This window comes from Urocitellus parryii, chromosome 5 (genome assembly GCF_045843805.1).
Source record: "Urocitellus parryii isolate mUroPar1 chromosome 5, mUroPar1.hap1, whole genome shotgun sequence".
Lineage (NCBI taxonomy): Eukaryota > Metazoa > Chordata > Mammalia > Rodentia > Sciuridae > Urocitellus > Urocitellus parryii.
This window is the reverse complement of record NC_135535.1, coordinates 69278358-69292471: the sequence shown is the minus strand read 5'-3', so window position 1 is coordinate 69292471 and position 14114 is coordinate 69278358. Positions and strand designations below refer to the sequence as shown.

At 38.1% G+C, this 14114-nt stretch overlaps 1 protein-coding gene across 1 annotated transcript; it reads right to left on the bottom strand.

The window, feature by feature from the left end:
• Positions 1 to 593: 593 nt before the first annotated feature.
• Slc38a2 (solute carrier family 38 member 2) lies at positions 594 to 13833 on the bottom strand. The gene is made up of 16 exons (XM_026400669.2): positions 13480 to 13833; positions 12168 to 12366; positions 11790 to 11871; positions 11538 to 11653; positions 8783 to 8856; positions 8578 to 8670; positions 8372 to 8453; positions 6873 to 6955; positions 6429 to 6487; positions 6175 to 6342; positions 5863 to 5942; positions 5660 to 5760; positions 4989 to 5113; positions 4692 to 4836; positions 4469 to 4566; positions 594 to 3565 (listed from the first exon to the last, which is right to left on the bottom strand). Exons 2-16 carry the CDS (start codon positions 12290 to 12292, stop codon positions 3467 to 3469), a joined length of 1530 nt encoding a protein of 509 aa, XP_026256454.2. The 5' UTR covers positions 12293 to 12366; positions 13480 to 13833; the 3' UTR covers positions 594 to 3466.
• Between the last annotated feature and the right edge of the window lie 281 nt (positions 13834 to 14114).

Here is a 14114-nt window from a genome sequence, read left to right as displayed (position 1 = left end):
AGTTTCTTGGAGATTTGTCTTCAGATCCACTTCCAAGTACACCTGCTTTCCTGTATTTTCTTTTAGTATTTCATTTTATAAGCCTCAACCTTTTAAGGCCATCAATAGGCCACACCTGATAGTTTCTTGGCCACCCTTTGCAATTCTGTGCTGTTACTTGATACTATCAGCTTGTCAATCAATGCTTCCTTTCATGACCAATTCATCAAACTAATATTTCCAGGCCTCAGTGGTCCTTAATTGTACCTGCATTAGGGGCTTCCTGAAACTGAATACAAACTGGGTTCTGGGCTTTACTCCAGCCATACCTATACATTCAGAACATACAGGCACATATGGGAAACAATTACTCTTATGGTTTCTGATGCATTTTTGGCCTACTTATTCCATCAGCAGGGTGAAGTCTGGGTGCTTTTGATTCCTTTTAGCATCTTCCCAGCTTGTCTTTTCATTCTTTTAGTTTGTAAACTTTGGAACTTAAATTCATTTTTCTGTTCATTATAATCACTAACACATAACGACACTCACCAACTGCTAAGTGTTTACAAAATGCTGCTAATCCCATTACTTCAAAGGAAAAACACTACCACTCAGGATTAAGCATGTATTTATTTTAGTTCAGTTAAAACATACATTGTTTCATTGAAACGGTGTAGCACTCCTTGCCAACAAACCACACTGGAATTGTTGGCCTCTAACAGTACAATGGGGATATTTACACTAATATACAATGTCAATGCACCCAGGTTCTCAAAGGTCTTTCATTATACTAGATCACATTTGATTTCATTACACTATCACATTTTGATAACTACTGCATTTTGAAGATTTAGGCTTTATTTAAAATTTAAATAAAGATCTGAACTTGCACCAAGTTTTCATGAAAAAAATTTGATGTCCAACCAGTTTATTGCAAATACAGTTTAAACAAGTATTTTAAATGTTTAGTATTTGTACACAACTTGAATCTTTCTTTTATATTGAATTCTCTGTACAGGTACTTTGGGGACTTATACATAATGTGAATTCATCAAAATGCAGTTAAGAAACTTACAGGAATATATACATGTGAACCCAAGACCCAATACTGACATATTATATACAACCTATTTACAAATACATATGGACAGACAATGTATGTACATAGATTATCATAAATATTGAAAAATAGGTTAGCTTTAATGGATTAATGCTGTTCTATAAATAACATTGCAGTTATAACTGAAACATCCACGGAAGACAGTAATGCAAAATGAGGTGACAAGACAGTGGTTTTAATACTGAAGACTGCTCATTAATGGGAATTCACTGTTTAGGAACCTCAAGGCAGACAAGATAGCTCCAAGAAAACCATGCAATGGAATTTATCCTAGGAACTGATTTTGAACCTTAACCAATGAGGATTAGGGGGGAACCTCTCCAACATTGATCTGCTGTGAGAAGGATTCTTTTCTTCCATTCTTTCCGGGATGCCAAGGTACTTTCTTCTACACAGAAGGTGGTGAACGTAGAAAGCAACTCTGTACTTGGAACTCAAGCAGAAGTGCCAATTCTTGGTCTCAAATACAGTTGAGGTTCTGAATTCATATGGAGTGCCCAAAGCCAATTAAATGAAAGCAGTGCTGTGCAATTTGTCTTCTCACTGCCTTTCTATTTCTAGATGGTCCCTAATTATTTTATCTTTGTAGAAAACAAAAATGGACTTCACCCAACGTAGCACTACAAGACGTCTTCCAGTTCCGTGAGGGTCTTTAATCACAGACACATTGCCTGTAAATTAGTCACATATAATACAAGAACATGTAACAAAAACCATGTCTGCCACATTTCTGGCTCTTGTGTAAAACTCAAAAAATGTTTAGTTCAAAAGAAAACTTTAGAGCCAGATAACCAATTGATGATTCCATTATTTGCTTCCCTCAACCACTTAATGGAATTATGTATATTAGATTTTAGACATTATGCCTGATGAGCAAAGTACCACATTATTTAATAATATATTCACCATACACCGTATCGTACAATAAATGTGCTCTTAAAGCCAAGTTACAAAATAATGTTTTCACCTCTAACTGGAATTGAAATGGAAGGGTGAACATGCAGTTGGACCAAAACAACTAAGTACAATTAGGTTGCACTGTTTTTCCTAGCTAATCATGTTTTGGATGTAAACAAGTAATTTTACATTATATAAGATTGAGATGACAATCCAGTGCAAACAAATTTTTAAAAAGCTTACTGCATGAGAAACCCAGTGGCCTATATGAAGAGAACTTATATCATATCAAATATCGGTGTAACCTACGGATTAGACCTCTACTACAAGACAAAACATGAATACAACTAAGCCATACAAAGTCAAGTAAATCACACTTCCAGTAGATGAGCATTTTGAAAAGTTGTACTCTCTGGATAGAATAGTTCTGGCCTATTGCCATCAAGTGCCCATTTTTCACTGCTGGAAGCAATGTCAAAAAAGGGCTGGCCCAAAAAGAGACCCAGAGCTGTCAATACAACTCTGGAGACAGATGCAACTGAATAAACCCTGTTTTACCCAATTGCACTATTTGGTACCTCAAAATTAACTATTTTATTTCCCATAGAAATATCTACATTATCTTCCATTCTAATAGGCTGAAGACTTAAAAATTTAAGTCTGAATGAACCATATTATTTGGGAGAGAAGAAAAATGATGAACAGGGTTCATCTGATTTGGTGTAGCAACAATCAATCAATCATCCTATATGTAAGGTGAAGTTTGAATGGAAAAAACAATGCTTCCTAATTCATGGTACAATTTTTCATAACATCATTTACTCTTAAAAATTATTTTGGGTAAAAAAGTATTTGGCTTATAATGCCTACAAAAAAGGCAAATCATTTCATAATACTAATATTAATTTTTAAATACCAATGAAATTATTTTACGGAATTCATTGACAACTGTTTCTGGATAAAGTTTAAAAAAAAAGCAATTCCTTAAAAGTAAAATAGTGCTTCTGAGGTCTTTAAGTATTTTTGGTACAAAAAATAATAGTGTTTTCTCAATGGTTATTTTCAATACTTTGCTGTAAATAATTGTTTCTCACATCGAATGGTTCCATTAGGCACATTCAAGTAAAATCATAAAATATCCAAGTTAAACAATGACACAGCCAAACATGTGGCTTGATAAAAGTTAAGAGTTCGTCCATTCTCTGGAATGGAATAAAATTGTCACTTCCCTTAACCCGAGACTCGTGGTTTTGTTGTTAATATCCATTCCTAACATACAGATTAAGTTTCTTTAAAATAGAAAAAGAAAAAGTAAAGAAAAAAAGTTCACTTATTCTGCATTCAGAAGAACCAGCGAGGAATCTGCACTTAAAAAGGAAGTGAAACTGAAAACATCAGGTGAAATTTCATAGTAGTTGAGTTGACTCAACACTGGCTTCAGATGGACTATTCGAGTTTAAGTGGTATCAATTAATGGCCACCTCCAGGAGCATTGTGTACCCAATCCAAAACAATCAAGACCATGCTTCCGATCATCACCACTACGCCACTGATCAGGAAAAACAGAGCCTGCAATGAGCAGAGAAAACTAATCAGCAAGCAACACATATGCTAAACATTCCTTACCTTTAATTTAGGTTCATGCTTACTAAAGTTACATCTGTATAATGTTCTATACTAGTTTTGCTTTGTTAAATATAAACTATTTCCTGTGATCAAGGGGTTATTTTTAGTATAAAATGACTATACTTATAAAGCTTCCTTTTTCATTTTTTTGTCTCAACAAAAAGGACATTTTACTGCTGAATAAAATACTTCATATAGATGCAGCCTAAGTCAAAGACAGAAATCTTTCAAGAGATGAGTTAAGTCTACTCAATCTCACTATTGTCACTATCCAATTTTAAATAAAACAAGCTGACAGTTGTTGGTGCATAAACAATTCCAGACCAGAATGGTAATGGAAAATATTGAGAAGCAATTTTTTTTCCCTAAACAGACCAGGATTCTAGCTCCAGAACCACAATACCTGTCATGCTCTTGGTAGTCAGTTATCACTATATCTCAAGTATACAATGGTCAACACTTTGGCCCTACTGAGCTTTGCTTTAAGGACGGTTAGTTTCATTCAACTAAACACCTCGGCCTTTTCTCTTTATATACTCAAGGTCCCTTTAAGCACCCATCACACAACAATCACTGGTGAATGGGTGCTAAAAATTGAGTGTCTTTACGCTATTCTTTATTCCTATCTCTAAAATGTCTAATAACTCTCTTCTAATCAAATTGAGTATCTGTGAGATGGCAAATTATCTTTTTACTCCCCTCCCCAAACTTCTGTCAAGTTGTATTATTTACTGAAATGCTTACTAGAAATAACTATGATGGCTGAGAAAGTAAAGTTAAAATCAACTGGGGGAATCTCTGATGTTAAAAAGTTGTTAGTTTTTACAGCTATCATCTTTCACTCACCCCAATCTTTTGTACAGACTTCATAGATTCTTTCTTCACCAACTTGATATAGAAGGCAGATGGAAGAATAAAAATCAACATAGCAGCTGCAGACGCACCTGTAAAAGAATATTTACCATTTCTTGAGAATTCAATGAGTCATATTTTTAAAGTCTTAACATCCCTTCAGGGATGTTAAATTCAAATTCCATTTGAATCAACTTTGATACTTTAAAATACTTACCAATAAAACCAAAGATATCCCTAATAGTTGGGACAAAGATAACAAGCAAATTGGTAAATGCCAAGATAGACACTGTAATAAGGCTATGACGCCACCAACTGAAATCTTTTGTTGCACATAACAAGTGTGTTACAGAACTCCGGATCTGAAAAAAAAAAATAATATATACTATTTTAAAATCCAGCTTTAATTAATGCAAAAATAAAAAATCCCAAGTAATAGTGAATATATCTGAACATCTTACAAATGTTCCTGTCTAAAAATACATGCCTACTCAAAAGGCAATTGATTACTTACTGGGAAAATAACTACTGGTACAGTCAGGGTGACGGCCACCAGCACAGCCAAACGAACAATGAGAAGAAGAATATCAGTTCCCATAACAGTAGAATAGGTATGAAGCAATTCTGACTCCACATGTTCTGTGGGGAAAGATCAAAAAAGCTTTTAGTGTGCTGTTTTCTCTGAAGATCAAGTAGAAAACCTAACTTATGGTGAAATCTGTACTAAAATTATTAGCTACTCACAAAACGAATAAGAGGCTAATAAGATTAATTTGGAATTATGGCTAATGCAATTAAAACAACATTGAAGGAGAGTTTTTCTAAATACCAAGTAGAGATTTAGCCACATGATCTGCATTAAAAACAACAGGAGCTAAATAGCTAAATCCCATGGTTTGGCTTAGTTTGTCTGTTATACAGTTTAAAGGTGACGGGAGAAGAAGCAGACAGCAGGTAAGAATATCATAAAAACCTGCCATAAAAATGACTAATGTTGTTCAAACCTGGATTCTAAAAATTACTGTAATACACTATAGGAAATTCTAAACTCTAAATTCAACTTTCATCTCAACTATGAAAGATTACAAACCAGTCTGAACTTTTTAAGTGATAAAACTACACACAGAAAAGTATCAGCTTAGTACAATAAATTAGTCTTTTCCCCTCAAGGTAGGCATTATTTACCATAAAATGTCAGGTATCCAAAGAGGGCAGCAAGCAGATACATAAGAAACATAGCAAAAAATGAAATCTTGGACACATTCATCATTCTTCTCCGGCTGCGGCTATGTAAATTTAAAAGAAAATGCAAATGTGTATTTTAGCAACAGTTACAAACCATTGTTTAATATTTTCACAGTAAATTTATATAAAAGCAAAGGACTCACCCTTTCAGCTCTTCATAGATGGGAAGAACAGCAGGATGACAGACAAATGAAAATGTCAGAATTGGCACAGCATATACAGTCTGGAAAAGATGTAAAAGCTTATTTAATATCCTCATGTGAGACTGCCTACCTATCCAGTGTGGACAATATCCTAACTTCTAAATCTCCCCATTATTTAGCACCACACAATTATTTCATTTCTTAATCTATTAAGATATAAACCCATATTTTCTTCACAACTCAGTAGCTAATTGAATGCTTTCTAAGAAGGACTAATTTCCCACCCTTCCTTTACTTTAGGAATTAAGTTACCTGTGAGTTGAAGATAAAATAGTGTGGTCTGCAAGAGTCAACTTCAGTCATGTTAAACATCAAATTAGGTATGAAAGTTGTTGGCTCTGTTAGGGTGCTGTTTACTGTTTCATTAATTATCAAAGCAGCTTCCATAGGACAAGGAATCTGAAATTTCTTGCAAATCACCTGAAAATATATTATTTTGCCTTTGTTAAGCTGAACAATGAGACAGAGGTTATAACTAATATTCTCTGAAGAAAAACCATACCTACCACAATCAGAAAGAACATCATACACAATAAGGAAAGGCCACTGGTATATCCCAAATATCCTGTAAGAGATAAGAAAAAAACCCTAAAAACCTAGTTTAATAAAATAGGGCTCTGCAGGGCAAATGTAAGTCAATTCTTATGGGAAGACTTGAGACACTAAAAAGTGTAGTAGATAACAGTATTAAATTTTTAATTCTAATATACTAAGACACATACTTGTTATAATAAAAATCATTAAACAATTATTGTGCATTACTGCTTATAAGGGACAAGACATGTTATGTCAATGAAATATTCTGATTCTTTGGGAGCCATCCTACTAAGATTTTAAATAACTATAGGTCATGCATGCTACAATTAATATAGGGGTTCAGGGCCTTTCAGCTTTCATAAATTCTAGCAAAGAAAACCATTTCAATTTTATTTAGAAACAGATTTGCTCACCTAAATTTCTTAGCAGTGACAAAGGAAGAATGAGCACCAATGACACCAGCAGAACCAAATAGTCACCATTCAGATACCACAATCTGAATTAAAGAAAAGAGAAGCAAGGTCAAAACCAGCTACAGAATGTACACATCTTGTCAGAGGACTCTACAGAAATACCTTAAAAATAAACACAGGAAAAAAAAAGTTTTGGAAAAAGTATCCCTTATTAAAGACAGGAATAATTTTTTAACTTTGTATGCTAGATGAATATTCACTCAGGTTAGAAATAGGGTATAAAACAGTCTAACTTTTGTCCCTCTATTTGCTCTAGGAAGGCTGCCAGTTGATTCATAATATAAAATGCTTCTTGAAGGCTTGATACTAACATAGGGAACAAAGCTGCTTTGTGAAGCCAGTAAGCTAATCTTTAAGCACTTTTAGAAAAACTGTACACCAACTTTGTTATAGCTTTAGCCTGTAATTTCTAATGCTGGAAACAAGTACATTTTACAACAAGCTGTATTTTTTTTTAAAAGACATTTGTTAGCAAATACACTTATTCAACATTTCAACAAGGTTTTTATACTTAGATTAAAATGCACAGGCAAAACCACAAGCCAAGCCAAAACCTAAAACAAGAGGGGGTGGGGGAGGCCCAAATCTAATTATCCAAACCAGTACTTGTTCCAGATTATCAATGTGTTGTTAACACCTTGACCCACCCTGACTCCCAAAGTAGTCAAAAGATCCTTTCTGAACTTACAGGACACAAAAAAGTTTTACGTATATCCCTAAGACTTCTACAATTATGTTTTTTCCTTTTTAGTTAATTAAGAACTATACCTTTCTTTAAATCACTATTTTCAAACTCTTAACTGCTTATAAATTCCATTCTTCTCACTTTGGCAACAAGGACCCCACAGACAACTAATATTTAAAGATCAGTTTATCACATTACATTTCTAAAGCCACACCAAAGATAACCATGCCTCTCTATTTTGAGGTAATATGCTGCCTTTAAGTTGGGAAGTAAATGAGCCTTTCTGTGTTTACTTCAGGTAAAAACCTGCTAATTCACTGGGATGAATAACCTTGTAAGAAGAAAAAAGATTCCTACTATGTGATCGTATATTTTTTGATATCCCGCTTTAAACAGTAAGGTTTAAGACTGACTTTTAATGTAATTCAAAGCTGGGGTCCATATTATATAATGATAACTTCTCAAATGTGAATATAAAGAGAAACTTCTAGAAAACCTGTTTTTACACACAGATTAGATATAGGTATCCAGAATTACAAAACTAGCTACTATCTTTGGCCTTTCATTTTCGAAAGTTCAAATCAGTTTATAGGGGGCTTCTTGATCAGTTTCATCAGGAGCATTTTATGGCCAATTTACTAATAATCATTTTATATCCAACTTGGATCAAATGTATCTAACCATTTTAGAATGTAATTGTTTAGCCATTTTAGACTATAATTATTTCTTAGGAGTAACCTTACTTAGCACCTACCCAGTTGTATCTTCAATGTTCATTAATGCCTGGATCACCAAAGGTAACTCATATTTCACTATGAAGAGGTAGCTTGACATAGCTGGAGGAAAACAAAATTATACCATTACAAGTGCAAAATGTGGCATGTGACACGAAAACTCATGTGTCACCACTGTGCTACACAATGAGCAAAACGTCTATCCATATCACCTTTTAAAACTTACCTCCAATGTTCTGCATTGTAATTGACCCAGAGGCTGCAAGCTTTCCAACCAGTCCAAATGCCTTCTGTCCCAACTGTTCATATAACAAAGACCCTACAATTTGAATAAAACAGTATGGATCATGAGCAAGCCCCTTTTAAAAAGAAAATCATGATAGGAATAAATTATTTTAGGGGGGAAAAAAAATCAAGGGATATTTCCTTACCTCCTTCATTGGCAGTCTTCAAAAGGAGATGAACAGAATATAGGGAAAATATTGACACAAATGTCAAAAGAATTCTGTTGAAATAAGGAGAAGGTACAAGGTTATAAACAAGCAGGGCTATCTTAAAGATAATGCTTTTCGTTTTTTTAAATATGGAGCATATCTTGTTTGTGCCAATATGTTCCCAAGAATTGGCATCCCCTTTTCTGCTAACCGGAATATCAATTTCACCTCTTGACAGACAATAAAAATTCATAACAAGATGCTTCAGATGCTAGTTCCATAGTAACTATGGTTAAGAGCAAGGATGTACACCCTGTACCAATTGCAGCAGGAGATGCTGGAAAAACTTCCCAGTGGAGCATTCTGATTTTGGCACTATAAAAATTAGATGTCTGCCACGTCTGTGTCTTAATGGTTCCCTTTTTCTATAAAATGTCAGTAAAATTTGTCATTAAGCCCCACCCATAAGTTTTTTTTTTTTTTTTTTTTGGTGAAATCCAATTGAGACAGGTTCAGGAAAGGTCTTGAGACCACATGGACTGTGTAGATAAGGAGAGGAATGGGAAAGGGGAAATGAAACTAACATTTTAAGTGTCAGGCACTACAAACTTTACTAACAACTGGGCACGAATCAGAGAACTAATGACCATGAAGATATAATAAACTGTACCTCAAGGTGAGGAATACAAGCTATGCCTATGCTAGAACAAGCAGGCCATCAAGTTTGACAGTCTAAACTATACTTTCCCTTAAACTTTTCACTTTGATGAGGGAAAAAAAAAATAGAATACAAGTTTTCTCTCATCCCAGCTACACTATCCTTTCACCCAAGCCAGATAGGATTTTTATTTTTAAGAAACAAATGAACAACAATAACAACAACAAAAATCAAGGAAACTCATAGAAAACCCTGCAAAGACAATGGTCATGTGAATTTTGTTCTGTATGGGCAAACTGCACACAGTATGATGCAGATGTAAGGTGCTGGCAAAGAAATTGATGTCTAGGAATTAAATGTAGGAAATGGCAATTCTAACACCAGAAATTTAAGGTGACACTACTAGCTTCACTTCTAACTGGAGAAAAGATGTTGGTTTAGTTAAAAACAAAACAAAGTAACAATGAAAGATAAAAGGACTTCATCTCCTTAGAGGTCATATTCAACTTCAAGACTGATTCCAGTTAAAAAGGTCAGCTATAGAGTTAAGTGAACCACCTTGTGGCTTTTGGCCCACTTACCTCTATACCACTGAATATGATGGAAATACTGGCAAGTAAAAACTCAAGCAATCTTGATATAATTTAGCCACTTATTATAAAGGTTAATCAAACATGTAAACTTCTATTGAAATAGGAGCAATCCAAAAGTGCAAGGGTAACATCAGACTTTTCCTTTCACTTCGGAAAGAGTTGCCATTTTATCTCATTTAATTTTTTTGCACTATAACCAACGTCAGTAGCATTTTAAAATTGCTTCCAGTTTAATACCAAGAGCTAGGAAGGGTTTCAGATATTTAACTATTCAAGTTTCCCACTAAAAACTTTGAAATTATAGGATCCCGTCTATGTAAATTCCTGGTCCTTCACCTTAGCAGGAGATCTTTAATGTCTTGTTCTAATAAAGCATGTCCTATGAATCCTAGCTTCCAGTTCCCAAAACCAGTTTAACCACACTATGGAGTTTCACAAAGCAGAGCTTTGCAAAAGTCTGCTTTTCTTTTCACGAACATTCCATCATGCTGGGGAAAATAAGAACGTGAGTGTAAGGTACCAGTTAGTTAACTAAAACATATTTGTCACAAAGGAATAGTTGCATGTTATGCATGTATGTATGTATACCTAATACAATGAAAATATTAAGTAGTGGGCTCCTCCATAGCAACTGCTTTAGCTAGGAGTCCACAGATACTTAATGGTTATGAACCAAACATTGAAAAATACATGCTCAAACTTGCATGTACGTTAGTCAGGTATTTTCCTGGAAATACAGTCCATATTTTTCTACCATATTTCCAGGGTAAAGATGCCTAAATAATGGTCTTCTCTATAAAGTTTTCTGTACCTCCAAAATTCTATCCAGGGATCTATGGTGAAAAGCATAAGACTGACCAATTCTAACTGGGTAATTAGGGAGGAAAACTATTTAAAAACAGGTATATGTGTTCATTTTTGCCATAGCATGCAATGGTAAAGATCTGGAAAAACAAACATTGAAAAAAGGAGAAAAAACCCCTCCACACATATGAATCGCTTTTCAGCAACCAGAAGATTATGACTCACTTATCCTAAAACAAACATGCTGCAGGCCAGGTAAATATCACCACACCTTACATGTTTAGAATTTTCTTTTTCCTTATGCATTTAAGGGGCCCCAAGTCCTTGGGGAGACCTTGTCCATTTTTCAAGCTGATATGGAGACACTTATTTATATTTTTGACTTCTCTTTTTACCAGAACAGAAATTGCAGCCACTCTGGATTTATCAATTCTTTTTTATTATCCAGTATATGCTAAACTTTATGCTAAATTTGTCAGTTTGAGAGGGGTGCCCTATTTTTTTTCTACCTAAAAGGCTTTCTTGGTTTTGTGCAATATGTAGAATAAAGATTTTATGATTTTACATACTTTTAACTTGAAAGAACTAATTTTTAAGTCAATTATTTAAACTGTAAATTTGATTTCTGGAGCCAAAACATGTCTTATTATCGTATTAACTGCCCTGTATGGCAGATTCACTACTTACACATACTTACATAAAAAGAGCAATTCCAGTATTAGCCATGGCATAAGAAAGCCCAAGGATTCCACTGCCCACAATCGCATTGCTCAGATTAAATACTGACATTCCAAAGGAAGTAGTACCTGGATGCTACATAAAGGGAAAACGATAACCAAACATATAACAATAATTAAATGGAGAAAACCAGGTTTGGGCAAGTTAGATTTGAAATCTAAAACTATTCTTTTACTCCATTAAGCCACAGATAAATTATTTTTTAACTTACAAAGTCTGTTTCATACTTCTTCTTCCCCAGATTTGATTCAAGTAAAAAGTTCTGGTTTTCAGGATCTACATCTGCGTAATGACTGCAAAAAAAAAATATGCATACATAAATGTAAGACATATAAATTATACACCAGTCTGCTTTAATATAAAGTAGTTGCCCTCCTTTTGCCAGAACGCCTTAATACATAAACATTAATAGGGAGACGAACACAAGATAGGACTTTCACAGGATACTGTCATTTCGATAAGGCAACTGGGTAACTCATATGAGTTTCTGCACTCTCCAAATGCTACAGTAAATTAATGCAACAAAAGCAGAGTCCGAGGTAACTCCCAGACCTGTTTTTTTTTTTTTTAAGTGCACAACTTCTCCCACCTTTTCAGAGCAGCTTGCTTGGTGGGATAGGAGTAGTTGAAATCGCTGTTGGAACTGTAGCTGCTGCTGTCTTCATCCGGGGAAATATTGAACCTTCCCATTTCGGCTTTCTTCATGGTGAGCATCAGGAGGAATCGGGTGCGCAGAGCAGCTCTGGGTTCCTTTTGTCCTTGGCGGTGCACCGGCCCCGCAAGGCTGCCTGAGAAGGTAAAGGCGGCGCGTCAACACTGCAGCGCCCGCCCGCCACCCGATCACGTGACGCCGCCGGGCGGTGCAGCGCGGCTGATTCATCCCAGTCCAGGCGAGTGGAAAAGTACCAGCCGAGCGCGAGGGGCGGGGGCGCGCCGAGGGGCGGAAAAGTACAGACGGCGGAGCCGCCGAGAACAAAGATGATCCCACTACAGCACTGCACCCGCAGAGGCCCCTTCGCTAGCAGATTTTAGTATTTCACCTTCTCCACTGTCACGAGTCTAAGCCGGGGCGAGGGTGGCGAGGGGGTCTGTTTGCTTTCCTCCAGCCGCCCCAGTTTGCACAGGCATACACTCATTCCGCCCAGGCACTGCCTAACGTGCTGCCAACCCTGGCGCTCGGCTCCCTTTTCAGCATGTGGAACAACAATACCACGTAATCCGTCCCTTACAGACCCGAGACCCCCAGAGAGGGTAATGTTTCTGTGGCAGCTAGCAAGCTTCCCAAAGGCAGCGTTCAGGGCTGACACTGATTCTCCTCTCACAAAAAGGGGCGAAGGCCCAGCCCCGGACGCGCGGAGGGTTTGTTTACACGCGCACACCGTGCCCTCCAGCACACCCGTTCACAGGCACTCGGCCCGCCGGCGCTTCGCCCGGCCCTGCCCCTCCTATGCCCGGAAAGGAACTGATGCAATATCGATCCTCGATTGTCAAACGTTCCCGGTCCTTCTTCCCCAACCTTGGCTCCTGATATAATAAAAGCCCGAGCCTACTTCCGCCAGCCCTGGATTCTTGGACCCCTGGACTTAATTATTTTTATGACTGCAAATCAGTCACCAGACTTGCCGCAGCGGAGCCGCGGGCCCGGAGGGCTCCCATCCCCCTAACGGGAAGATGCGGCTCCGCGCGGGGCGGGCACGCGGCCCTGGCCTCTCGCCCCTTCCTTGACTGCCCTGAGGTTAGCGACTCACGGGCGGCAGACCCAGCTGAGTGAAGAAGCCCGCTCCAGCCCAGAGGGAACTGCCCCCGCGCCGCCTTCCCGCCGCGGCCCCTCCCGGGCGCCCCTCCCCCACCCCGCTCGGGGCCCCGCGCCCTTTAGCACAGACTCTCCCCGCGCGCTGTACCTCGGTGGTCTCCGCTCCTGGGTCCGCAAACCTCACGCAAACGTCTTCGGCGGGTTTGTCTCAGTCAAACAAAAATCGTAAAAAAATAAAAGAAAACCAGGAAATAAAAAAAAATACCCCCAAATCCGATAACAGGCAGGAAAAAAGAATTTTAATTTAAAAAGGAAATGGCAAATTGCCGCCCCAATCCTCCGGCGTCCGCCGTGTCAAGGGAAAGGCTGGAGTGTGCGGGATCGCGTGGTCGGCTGCGGACGTCGGTGTGGGCAAAGGCGCTCGGGGCGGCGGCGGCGTGGCAAGGCTCTAGAGCAACCCTGCGAGCCGCGGGTTATAGCGGAACCCGTGGACACGTCAGTGGGCGGGGCGCAGCCGCTGGGGTGCCTGCCTTTGTATATCAACACCACCTGGGCTCCGCCCCCGGCCCGCCCAGCTCCGAGACTCCACCCTCGCCCCCCGGTGCCCGCGCGCTTCCCCCAGCGGCCGCCAGGAACCCGCGGCGCCCCAGACCCTAGTGCAAAAAGCGACTCTTAGCTTCCTGGACAGTCAGGAAAGGTCCCCCGCGTGCTTCTCTGCGCTTGTTCTTTTCAGCCCTAATCCCGGGTCTTTGAGGAGCCTTCTCTTTCAAATTCCCTACCGTC